Consider the following 13,226-nt stretch of genomic DNA (forward strand, 5'->3'; position numbering starts at 1 on the left):
ATCCTATCTCCTTTAGGAATTCCAGGCATTTTAGTTGCTGGTAATACCTGAAAATGGAATCAACAGAAAGAAGAGGTAAGTGATGATCACTGGGTTTTGAACTTCTGCTGTGAACTGACTATTTTTGTTGTTTGGTCACTAAGTCATGTCTGAGTCTTTACGACTCCATGGACTGTAGCCCAGCAGTTTCTCTGTACTAGAGTGGGTTGCCATTTTCTTCTCCAGTGTATCTTCCTGATGTGGGGACTGAGCCCACATTTCCTGTATCTCCTGCATTGGCAGGACTTTTGTGAGTCATCCGGGAAGCCCATGAACTGACTATGCACGGTGAATAAAGTTTTGGAGTTTTGTTAAATTGTTATAGTAATTTTAGTTTTCTCAAGGGCAAGCGTTAAGCACTATAATTGAAGGTGATAGTTTCAAACTCTCAACAGTTTATTTTTTACTACTATACCAAAAGATTGGGGTATAGCATTCACAAATATAATGTATTAGAAGTAGGGAGACAACAATTCTGCCAAAATGTTTGCATGAAGCACTCTCAGTGATACTTCAAATGTAATATAATCCTTTGTATAGGTATGTTCTAACTTATAAAATTCTATATCTCAATGCATTTTAGAGATTTTTTTGTATTATTCTGTTACATGTTAGATATGTACACATAGTTATGTAGAATTATGAAATACATATTTAAAATAAACATTCTCCCTCTGTCTACACTTTCTTACTCTTTCTAATCATTCTGCCTTGATTTTTCCTTACTTCGAATTTCTCTAAAATGTACATATATAATGATTGTACTTCAGTCGTATTAATCTCAATCTGAAACACATATTATATCTATGATTGATGCAAACCAAGTTTCATTATTTGATGTTAGTATTTTACTTATTATTTTATTGTATTAAATATCAATATATAACTTTTTGTGAATAGTATAAAACTAATTGAGTTAAGATATATCAATTTCAATGGGTACATGATTTATTCAAATAGTTGTACATAGAATCCTGTGGCCATGCCTTTGAATATGATAGATTTTCCTCTTCAACCTGCTCTTTTTTGGAAAATACCTTTTATAAATTGTTAAATGCTTGGTTTGACAGGAGCCCTGTGCTAGCAAAAGATGGAACAGAAAAATGGAAGTTCTTTCACTGGGTTTATCCTACTAGGTTTCTCTGACAGGCCTCAACTTGAGCTGGTCCTCTTGGTCATTCTTTTGATCTTCTACATCTTCACTTTGCTGGGAAACACAACCATCATTGTATTGTCCTACTTGGACCCATGTCTTCACACCCCGATGTACTTTTTCCTCTCTAACCTGAGCTTTTTGGACATGTGCTACACCACCAGCATTGTTCCCCAGTTCCTGGTTAATCTCAGTGGAGCAGACAAATCCATCTCCTATGGTGGTTGTGTAGTTCAAATGTTAATCTCTCTGGGATTGGGATGTACAGAATGTATTCTCCTAGGAGTTATGGCAATTGACCGCTATGCAGCTGTTTGCAGGCCCCTTCACTACACAGTAATCATGCACCCCCGTCTGTGTGTCCTGATGTCTTCTGCTTCATGGATCATTGGTTTTGCCAACTCCTTGTTGCAGACAGTTCTCATCTTCCTTTTACCACTTTGTGGGAGAAATAAATTAGACCACTTCCTTTGTGAGATCCCTCCTTTTCTCAAACTTGCCTGTGTTGACACTTCCATGAATCTATATATGACCTTCTTTGGCAGTGTCATCACTCTTCTCACACCTGTTGCATTAATCATGTTCTCCTATGGTCGGATTGTCAGGGCGGTCTTAAGAATCAAGTCCACTGCAGGGCAGAGAAAAGCGTTTGGCACATGTGGATCCCACCTCACAGTGGTCTCCCTATTCTTTGGCACAGCCATCTCTGTGTATTTTCAGCCCAGCAGCAACAACTCCCAGGATCAGGACAAGTTCATGGCTCTCTTCTACACTGTCATTATCCCCATGACCAACCCCCTCATTTATACACTGAGGAACAAGGATGTGAAGGGAGCGATGAAGAAGGTGCTTTGGAAGGACTCTGACTCCAGATGATGGGTGCGGAGGACAGTTTAATGGAAGGACTTTGCTGGCAGAACTATTCAGATATATATGTATGTCCCATGAGTCATCTAAAATTTCCTTTGGCAACTCTGAAGGGAATTTGTTTCCTTCATTCCCATTGAAAAGTGAGTGTTGAAATTCTAAGTTCATATATTCATTTCAACTTCCAGAGATGCTGATTCAGTGATTTGACAGCATCTGCTTTGTAGTGACTGTTTAACAGCTCCAAGGATTTTTATTTGCACTCCCATTTGGGTACATTGTTCCACATCTGCCGGGAGCCATTATGGGGGGTCCCGCCCGAGACGAGGTCATGAAGAAAATACCGGGCAGGCAAGGCCTTCCAGGACCCCATCCATGAAGAGGTCACGAGGAAAAAACCTGACAGGCAAGGCCGTCTAGGATAAGGGACCCTCCAGGTTGGCCTCAGCCTCTACCCTACCCTGTATCCCCCCCCCTTATCTGCTGTTGTTCTTGTTTGCCCTGTTGCAGATTCTTGTGTTGCCTGCTGAGAGCTCTCCTGCTCCTCTTTCACTGAATGAGGGCCAACTTAAAACCCTAATTAATAAATCTCCTGGATGCTGCTACCCTATGAAGGGGTCAGGGATGAAAGAAATGCTTCAGTTCAAACCCTTTTGCTGGCATTCTGGCTTGTTTGATAAATGTGTGCTCTCATTGCAAAAAATGCTCTTGATTGTTCTAAACATCCTAAGCACAGTATGCTAACAAAAGAAACTATTAAGCATAGGCCCCTTTACGGGGTAAGAAAAGCTCTGCAAATATGATAGCAACAAATGTGCCTAATAGAAAATAGTTTAGATAGAGATTAGCTGGTGACTTCTTGCAGGTAGTTAACATTTAGACTAAGAGCCTGTTTTGTGCCATATCTGCTGTTTTTGCAGTCCTTCGCATTTCTGTTCTGTAAAAATGTAATCCTATCTAGTTCCCATAGAGATGATGCTTATTAGAAAGAAAATAAATTAATTATAAGAAAAACAGCGTTGGCTACTGAAGTTGCTTAAGTCACACCAGGTGCAAGCCATAAAATGTTAGCAGGCCTGAAGGCCAAATGATAAGAAAGACTCTTGTGAACGAAAAGTATGTGGGTGACATCCTGTTTCTGTTGAAGGTCAAGTTGCTGTAATGTTTTGAGATGACCTGTGTGTAAGCAATGTGCACTTCCCCCAAAAAGATGTTAAGGGTATAAAGGGGCCGTGCAAAAGTAAACTTCAGACTAAGCCCCGAGCTTTGTCTCACTCTCTCTCTCTCTCATTCGCCGACGCCGTTCATCCTGAGGGTTCCCCTGGATCCTGCTGGGGCTGGACCCCGACACACATCTAATTGCAAAAAGACATGCATCTATATTACCTGAAGTCCAAATAACATAAAACTGTAAGGTATATTATTAATAATATTTTCTAAGAGTTACTAGAAGATACCATTCATTCTTTTATTTGGATCATGGTTCTACTAAAATTCCATGGTTTGATGGTTTGATCAGACGTTTTTCACTGATGTAGGTGGAGCACTTGTGGGGAAAATAAAGTTGAATCTCAAAGAAAATCTTGCTGCATTAATCCCGGTAAAGCCATTCAGACATCAGGTGCAACTGCACCCTCAGCAGTGCAGCCGCCATATTGTGGAGGATCATTCAGAGAAGGCGGCGCATAGGACTCACTGAGGGAAGGGGATGATGCGCTGCTGGCAGGGACAGTGGTAGCCCTTCGTTGTAAGAACACCACATAGTTCTTACATGCCTTTTTGTACACAGCAGGAGGAAAACACTGATGTGAGGTACAACGTTGGTTATTTTAATTTTGTGAACCACCTAGTTCCTCTCTAAAATGAGATTTTTAAGTGAGGAACTTTTGAGGGCATTATATCTGAGTAGCATATGACCCAAGTTCTACTACATACCTACACATTTTAGCTACTGTGATGCAGCAAAAGTTTCAAAGAGTAAAATATGTTTAGATTATTCTCGTCATGCCATTTTATAAACTCTTTGATTAGGCATCAGTTGGTTAAAACCTTAGAATCTTTCCTCTCCCAAACTTCCTGTGAAATTCAGATTTAGTGAAGTATAAAAATATTGAAAATGGCTCCTGATTCACAGGAAATCCCATGTTTGGTGGAGATGTCTTCAGACTCATCAGAAAGGAAATTGAAAAAACAAATATTGTGTCTATTAATTTAAAAAACATGCCTAAGCTTTAGTAGTATCTGTCTAATTGTGAAATAACTGTCATAGAGTTCTGAATTATGAGTAACAAAATAAACATTCCAGAAAAATTTAATCGACCATTCTAGGTCTTAGATCCCCATTCAAGCAGTTTACAGCATAAATTTATTTTCAGATATAGATGCTGGGTTTTTTTTTGTGTGTGTGAGTTAAATGTCATGAACAGTGTATTTTTCTATGGAGGTTAGAGCTTTGACTGTGCCATCATCAAAGAAATATTTATGATTTTTGGTAGATTTCCCCAGCATGTACCACTAGGCAAGTAAGTACATTTGTGTCTCTTAGTAGAGACAAAAGCTTGACAACTATCACACAGTTCCCTGTCCTAGCAGTTAACCGTCCTCCTGGGTCTCGAACCCTCTTGGCCAATTTGCCTGACAAGTGGTCTTGCAAGCTGGAAATGGCAGTGTGGATAAATTACATACAGGGTCAAGATTCTATCTATATTCCTAACAGCATGACACTCTTCACCCTTGAATTAAACTCTTGTGAAACCAAGTATTTTGACCCCACAGTAATGATGAACATACACCTGATTAAAAGCAGTTTGGAGTGCTGTGTACTCTGAATGGTGAGAAATTTCCCCCTCTCCTTATTACTCAATCAGGTCTTGATAGTTATGCCCAAATAGTCACTGAAAAAATCCCTCAATGATACTTTCTTTGGTGCAGAAACCCTCAAGGTCACATGAAGTCACAAAGCCTGTTTTCCTGAGTGAGCAGCTGCTTGTCTGCTCCTAAGGACTGCCACAAAACAGATTTATTTGTTTTAAGCAAATGCTTGAGCATCATGTGGATGTGTATATTATTTCAGAATAAATGATAGATAATAAAGGTATCTAGATCCCAGGATAAAAAAAAAAAGATTGCTTAAAAGATAACACATACCGAAAGTTCAGTTCTGTTTTGTAAATTTTCAAACGACATCTACCTTTCCAAGCTTTCCCTCTTTAGTTCCCAGAACAGGGATTGAACCCATGGCCCCTGCAGTAGAAGCATGGAGCCTATACCCGGGAATGCTAGGGAATTCCCTCCTTTTGAATTCTTAATATCTGTGAAATGGCTGCAGTGGGTGTACCCAGGCCTTGGCTAAATTATTTGATCCCATTTTTAGTTCAGAATTGTCAATATGCCCAAGAGCAAGTCATAATCTTTCATCATTTTTGCCTCCTGAGAAGCACAAGGTGAACACGATGTGTTCAGGTAATGTGTCACCTTGGAAGCCTGAAGTATCAGTCAGACTCCTATGACACACAATTCCTAAGCAGCACTAGATTGACTAACACTTAGAAAATAATCCAAAACAAGAGCAACAACATGTGCAATGTCTGTGAGGCCCCAAACCAGTCAGACACTGCTTCCTGAATTTAGGTTTTTCAAATGGAATATATAAAATAAATTAGGGACTCTCTCTTGTTTAACTTGTATCATACAAGTCAGCACAAAGAAGTCTTGAGAGTTTCTCACTTGATATATGTCCTCACCTTTGTAATTGTGTTCTGGCTTTTAGGACTTTTATTCATTAGAACAACTGTAGTCTGTATACGGTAGGTTTATCACACTCTAAACAGACCCTATCCCCCCTGCTAAAAACATTACTAGAATGGTAATCAGCATATATTCACCGCTGTAATATCCTCATTTATCTCCTAGTCAGTAGACTTCAGTGTTAACTGTTTGCCCAGAGTTCAGCTCTAACCAGGGTCACTGAGGACGGAAGGGCAGATTATAGTTCTCTGTCAACACTTTCCTCTGTAGGTGCGATCTTTTGTGATGCCTGTTTGTATTATGATTGAGAACTTCTTCCGTCCTTTCAATATTGTAGCATGGTTCAAACTTGATATGGCAGACTCAGGGAACCATGGTGTATGAAATGTCTTGTGGACATGATTTCCTGGGAAGGGATGCTCTGTGTAAATGCAGAAATGAGAAGTTGTATGTCTCCTGAATCAGAGGGTTCAGGGGAAGGTGTCCCTGAGGCAGCTGTAGGGATTGGATATTCATGCTCCTTTTAAACAATCTATTCTGGTGATTTACATTCTTTGGTGGATTTTTTGAACCATTTTCTAGTGAATTAAATCCACAATGTCTTTAGAAGCTGCAAGTTCTAATTAGGTGACCATTCCTGAGGATAATTTTAGCCTCTTCTGAGAGTGAAACTCATTAGTTGTGAGACGTGAAAGTCACTCCGTCGTGTCCAACTCTTTGTGACCTGATGGACTGTACCCACGAGGCTCCTCTGTCCATGGCATTCCTCAGGCAAGAATACTGGAGTGGGTTGCCATTTCCTTCTCCAGGGTTCTTCCTGACCCAGGGATCTGCCTTGGGGGCTGAACGTTGGTATCTTGCATTGCAAGCATATTTTACCATCTGAGTCACAAGGGAAGCTGTTGCCATACCTGTGACTCTAGTCCCAGTGAAGCCTCGTAGGCATTTCCAGTGATTAGGCTATTGTGGATACTCACGATCATGGAAAAAGCAAGAGAGTTCCAGAAAGACATCAATTTCTGCTTTATTGCCTATGCCAAAGCCTTTGACTGTATGGATTTCAATAAACTGTGGAAAATTCTGAAAGAGATAGGAATACCAGACCACCTGACTTGCCTCTTGAGAAATCTGTATGCATGTCATGAAGCAATAGTTAGACTGGACATGGAACAACACTGTGGTTCTAAATAGAAAAAAGAGTACTTCAAGGCTGTATATTGTCATCCTGCTTATTTAAATTATATGCGGAGTACATCATGAGAAATGCTGGGCTGGAGGAAGCACAAGCTGGAATCAAGATTGCTGGGAGAAATATCAATAACCTCAAATATGCAGATGACACCATCCTTATGGTAGAGAGTGAAGAAGAACTAAAGAGCCTCTTGATGAAATGAAAGAGGAGAGTGAAAAAGTTGGCTTAAATCTCAACATTCAGAAAACTAAGATCATGGCATTTGGTCCCATCACTTCATGGTTAATAGATGGGGAAACAGTGGCTGACTTTATTTTTCTGGGCTCCAAAATCACTGCAGATGGTGATTACAGCTATTAAATTAAAAGACTCTTGAGAGTCCCTTGGAATGCAAGGAGATCCAACCAGTTCATGCTAAAGGAAATCAGTCCTGGGTATTCATTGGAAGGACTGATGTTGAATTTGAAGCTCCACTATTTCGGCCACCTGATGCAAAGAACTGACTCGTTTGAAAAGACCCTGATGTTGGGAAAGATTGAAGGCAGGAGGAGAAGGGGACAACAGAGGATGAGACGGTTGGATGGCATCACCAACTCAATGGACATGAGTTTGGGTAAACTCCATAAGTTGGTGATGGACAGCGAGGCCTGGTGTTCTGTGGTTCATGAGGTTGCAAGGAGTTGGACAGGACTGAGCAACTGAACTGAACTGAACTGAATTGGTAACTCTGTGATCCATTAAAAGTTGGTTATGAATACTAGATAAAAATTAATTTACATGTAAAATTAAATAACTGGATGAGTTCTTATTTATATGTGGAGAATTTTTTTTTTTTGCAATTGTATAAAAAAACTCAAGTGTTTAGTAAAATATCTAAGCCATTAAAAGAGGAGAGCTAAGATAACTGGGAAGTTTAGGGAGTTATCTGAGCTCTGTCATTTATGAGAAGTTATAAAAGAGGCAGATTAAGTTTCCTCTTACAGTCTCCTTGATATTTATTTTCCCTGAGGATTGTCATCTCTGGGCAGCCAGGCAACATCAGCTAATTAACGGTACAGGACGAACATTCTCCAGAGACTTCAGCCAGGTAAACCATTTTCACCAGACCAGTTTTACTGCAGTTTCATACCAATCTCATGCTTTCATAATGAGCTCTCTGTCATAGAGCCAAAACATTATATTCAGAAGGAATCCTGAGAGTTTGAAATTGTCTTCCTATGTCATCCTACCAGCTAGACACAATGCCGATCTTCAGTACCCTGTGAAGGTCTTTGAAGTTATCACGAGAAAGCATCCTCTTGCTTAAGGAAAACTTAAGGATATTCCAATGCTGATAGAGTCAGCTTATGTACTCACAGCAGGCAGCCTGCATCCTTGGTTTACACACCCAGGTTCCAATGGTCAGTACTGTATTAAAGGCAGGAACTGGAAATGAGATAGGGAACGAGTTTAGGACCCTCACATAGGGTGAATAAAACTGAGAGGACTGGAACTCGATCTCTGTGGTACTTTAGAAATTGGTAAGTTAGTCTGTTTTCAGTTGCAAGTGTTCTTTAGAGGTTACATTGACTAACATACATGTTAGTTGGCAAAAGAAACAGAAGTTCCTGTAGAAATTCACCAAATTTAAAAACCAAACTAAGTGTTCCTTCTGGAAGCCAACTTTGTGTTCCTAGACATTGCATCCTATTGTAGTGTATTCATTATGTCTCAGTATGGATATATGGAGCAATTTAAATTCAGGATATTTGGCTGTCATAAAACATGTCCTTCAGTAATTGAATAATAGCATATATGTGAATGTGAAATATTAGACTATACACTTTCATTTTTTCCTCAGCTCCTCTTTCTGTGAAATTACAGAATGTTTCTTAAAGTGTATTGTCAATATCTGTAGTTTTAAAATGTTCATTTTCTTGAAGAAATGAAAGTACATAATCTTCCAAATGCTCATTTGATAATTACCACAATGAAGGTCTGTTTTGTGGTCATTGTGTCAATGCATTTTTGAATTTATTGTTAATGAAAAATGATCATTTTTCAATTGAGGAGAAATACCAATTTGAGAAGAGAAACGTGGGTCAGAAAAGGTGATCTGTAAGTTTAATTTATTGGTGAATTAGGCAAATGACAAGGTGATGTTTAATGTACACTGGTGACTATCTTTCTATCCTTGCACACATTTATGAATGGACTGTACATTTTGTATGAATGGACTCATGTTTCTTATGAATGCTTTCAGTGTCCAGCTCAGATATTTCCTCCTAGCTGCTGCACTGATCCACACCATATTTGTCATGAGTATTGACTGGCAGCTTCACAGTCCTTCCCTTATTTAGAAAATTGCCATCAGTTGAATGGAGCCACATTGCCAGAACTTCCAAATGTGTTTGGGGCAGCTTGTAGTCAATGACAGACTGTTGGGATTTATAAAAGGCTGACTTTTTGTCTAGGTGGAACTAAATCTGACACAATGCATGCTCCACAGCTTGTTATTCTGTATAGTAGTAACTAGTCACATCTAAATAAATAGGGTATTTAAATTTACCTGAGTTAAAATTAAATTTAAAATTCAGTTCTTTATCTGCCCCACTTGAAATGCTCATGTAGCAGCATGTGGGTAGCAGTGACTGTGTAAGTGAAGACACAATATTTTTATCAGCAGATAGCTCTATTTGGTGACTCCTTTTCCAGATTTCTCTGGGATCACATTCATGCTGTTCCATTTGAGATCACATTCTTGCTTAACACATTTGTCTGCTCTGTTTTGATTCCCTGGTTCTCTTTTCTTGAGGACATTGATTCAATAAACAGCATGCAAAAGATTTCCCATTTCAGCCTCTTTTCCCCAACCTGGCCAAACTCTGTCCATAGTGGTTAGAAGTGTTAATCCTGAGACTGTGATAGATCCACTCCCTCTTCATTTATGTGTTCTTCATTGTCATTAGAATGTTGATAGTGAATAATCCTATCTCCTATAGGAATTCCAGGCATTTTACTTGTTGGTAATATATGAAACTGAAATCAGCAGAAAGAAGAGGTAAGTGCTGGTCACTGGAGTTTGAAATTCTATTGTGAAGTGACTGCCTTGGTGTTTAGTCAAAAGTCAAGTCCAACTCTTTTTGACCTCGTGGACTGTAGCACACCAGGATTCTCTGTACTGAAGCGGGTTTCCATTTTCTTCTTCAAGGTATCTTCCGGATCCAGGGACTGAACCTGCCTTTCCTGCATCTCCTGTATTGGCATTGGTTTCTTTACCACTGAGCCAACAGGGAAGCCCGTGAACTGTTTATGCACAGTGAATAAACTTTTGGAGTTCTTGTTAAATTGGTATAGAAATTTTAGGTATCTCAAGGACAAAAGTTAAGCACTGTAATCAAAGGTGACATTTTCAGGCTCTGAGCAATTTATTTTTTACTAGTATACAAAAAGACCAGGATATAGCATTCACAAATATAATGCATTAGGAGTAGAGATAACTATTTTGCCAGAATATATCTATGAGGAAGAATCTTAGTGATACATTGAATGTAATATAATCCTTTGTATTACATAATAGCTCATAAATATCTATATCTGAACGCATTTTAGAGATCATTTTCTATTCCTCTATTACCTGAGAGGTATGTGCAAGCTAAGTTATGTAGAATTATGAGATACATATTTAAAATAAACTTTCTCTCTTTGTCTACATTTTCTTACTCTTTCTAATCACTCTCCCTTGATTTTCCCTCATTCTCACTTTCTCTAAGATGTACAGATAATCATCATACTTTCATCCTATTAAGCTCAATCTAAAATAGGCATTTTATATCTATGATTGATGCAAACCAAGGTTCATTACTTGATTTTATTATTATTATTTTCTTATATTAATTTCAATATATAATTTTTGTGAATAGTAAAGAGCTAATTGATTTAAGATATATCAATTTCAGTGAATACCTCATTATCAAATAGTTGCATATAAAATCACATGACCATGTCTTTGAACATGATAGATTTTCCTCTTCATCTCTGTGCTTTTTTTGGAAGATACCTTTAATAAATTGCTAAATGCTTGATTTGATAGGATCCATATGCTAACAAAGGATGGAACAGAGAAATGAAAGTTCTTTCACTGGATTTATGTTACTGGGCTTCTCTGACAGGCTTCAACTTGAGCTAGTCCTCTTTGTGGTCCTTTTGATCTTCTACATCTTCACTTTGCTGGGAAACACAACCATCATTGCATTGTCCTACTTGGACCCACGTCTTCACACCCCTATGTACTTTTTTCTCTCTAACCTGAGCTTTCTGGACATGTGCTACACCACAAGCATTGTTCCACAGCTCCTATTTAATCTCAGTGGATCAGACAAATCCATCTCCTTTGGTGGTTGTATAGTTCAAATGTACATGTCTCTGGCATTGGGATGTACAGAATGTATTCTCCTAGGAGTTATGGCATTTGACCGCTATGCAGCTGTTTGCAGGCCCCTTCACTACATGGTAATCATGCACCCTGGTCTGTGTGCCCTGATGGCTTCCGCTTCATGGATCATTGGTTTTGCCAACTCCTTATTGCAGACAGTGCTTGTCTTCCTTATACCTCGTTGTGGGAGAAATAAATTAGACCACTTCTTTTGTGAGATCCCTCGTTTTCTTAAACTTGCCTGTGTTGACACTACTATGAATCTGTATGTGACCTTCTTTGGCAGTGTCATCATTCTTCTCATACCTGTTTCATTAATCATGTTCTCCTATGGTAGGATTGTCAGGGCAGTCTTAAGAATCAAGTCCACAGCAGGGCAGAGAAAAGCATTTGGTACGTGTGGATCCCACCTCACGGTGGTCTCCTTGTTCTTTGGCACAGCCATCTATGTGTATTTTCAGCCCAGCAGCAACAACTCCCAGGATCAGGACAAGTTCATGTCTCTCTTCTACACTGTCATTATCCCCATGACCAACCCCCTCATATATACTCTGAGGAACAGGGATGTGAAGGGAGCGATGAAGAAGGTGCTTTGGAAGGACTCTGACTCCAGATGATGGGTGAGGCGGACAGTTTAATGGAAGTACTTTGAATGGCAGAACTATTCAGATATATATATGTGTGCCCCATGAGCCATCTAAAATTCCCTTTGGCAACTCTGAAGGGAGTTTGTTTACTTCATTCCCTTTAAAAAGTGAGTGGTCAAGTTCTAGGTTCATTATTCCTTTCAACTTCCAGAGACACGGATTTAGTGTTCCGACCCCATCTGTTTTGTAGTGATTGTTTTTTATAGTGCCAGGGTTTTTCTTGTTTGCACTCCCTTTTAGGTACATTATTCCACATCTATTTGCAAAATGACATATGAATATATTACATGAAATCACAGCCAAAATAAGAACAGGAAACCACTGAAACGCTGTATGGAATATTAACATTTTATCGTTTCCTAAGAATTGCTACTGCTACAACTCATGTATTCTGATGCCAAAGGGTAGATATCAGTTAGCTGCTTCTATATAACAAATCACTTCAAAACTTAGTTGCTTAAAACACCAACCATTAATTTATCTCACAATTATGTGCATCAGCATTTGGGCTAAGTTTAGCTGGACAGTTCTTCTGGTCTGGGCTGGATTCACTCAAATGCCTGCAGTAGGCTTCTGGGTCTCCTTAGGGCTTCCTGATCTAGATTGCCACAGTTGGCATGCTTTCCATCTTCTTCATGTTGTCTCTTATCTTCCAGTAGGATGGCCTGGAATGTTCATATGGTGAAGGCCGATTTCCAAGTCCTTGTGACTGATTCATTGTTTAAGATATGGCTACTCTCCTGCTTGCCTGTTCTATCTTTCTTTGTGCATTTTTTTACCTCTACAAATAGTAACTGTTAGGGTCTGTTCTTTGTTCCACATGGAAGATCTAGGAGGTCACCGTGTTTTTCCATAGCCTCTTTCCTCAGTCAACAATAAGTAGGGGGCTTCCCTGTTGGTCTAGTGGTAAAATCCTGCTGCCAATGCAGCGAACACAAGTTACATTCCTGGTCCAGGCAGTTCCTACATGATGCAGAGCAACTAAGGCCATGTGCCACGACTACCCAGCCAGCTCTCTAGATCCCATGAGCTACAGCTACTGAAGCCGGCCTGCCCTAGAGCCCATGGTCCCCAACATTGGAAGCCACAGGAATGGGAAGCCCTTGCACCACAGCTAGAGAAAGCCTGCATGGAGCAATGGAGAGTCGCAACAAAGACTGAGCGCAG

The 13,226-nt window shown here is 39.5% G+C and overlaps 2 protein-coding genes across 2 annotated transcripts; both read left to right on the top strand.

Annotated features, from left to right (window-relative positions):
- Positions 1–1,129: 1,129 nt before the first annotated feature.
- Positions 1,130–2,068, top strand: LOC133059781 (putative olfactory receptor 2B8). Its single transcript, XM_061147364.1, has one exon. It carries the CDS (start codon positions 1,130–1,132, stop codon positions 2,066–2,068), a length of 939 nt encoding a protein of 312 aa, XP_061003347.1.
- Positions 2,069–11,090: 9,022 nt separating this feature from the next.
- On the top strand, positions 11,091–12,029 carry LOC133059782 (putative olfactory receptor 2B8). Its single transcript, XM_061147365.1, has one exon. It carries the CDS (start codon positions 11,091–11,093, stop codon positions 12,027–12,029), a length of 939 nt encoding a protein of 312 aa, XP_061003348.1.
- The last annotated feature ends 1,197 nt before the right edge of the window (positions 12,030–13,226 follow it).

This window comes from Dama dama, chromosome 7 (assembly GCF_033118175.1).
Source record: "Dama dama isolate Ldn47 chromosome 7, ASM3311817v1, whole genome shotgun sequence".
Classification (NCBI taxonomy): domain Eukaryota; kingdom Metazoa; phylum Chordata; class Mammalia; order Artiodactyla; family Cervidae; genus Dama; species Dama dama.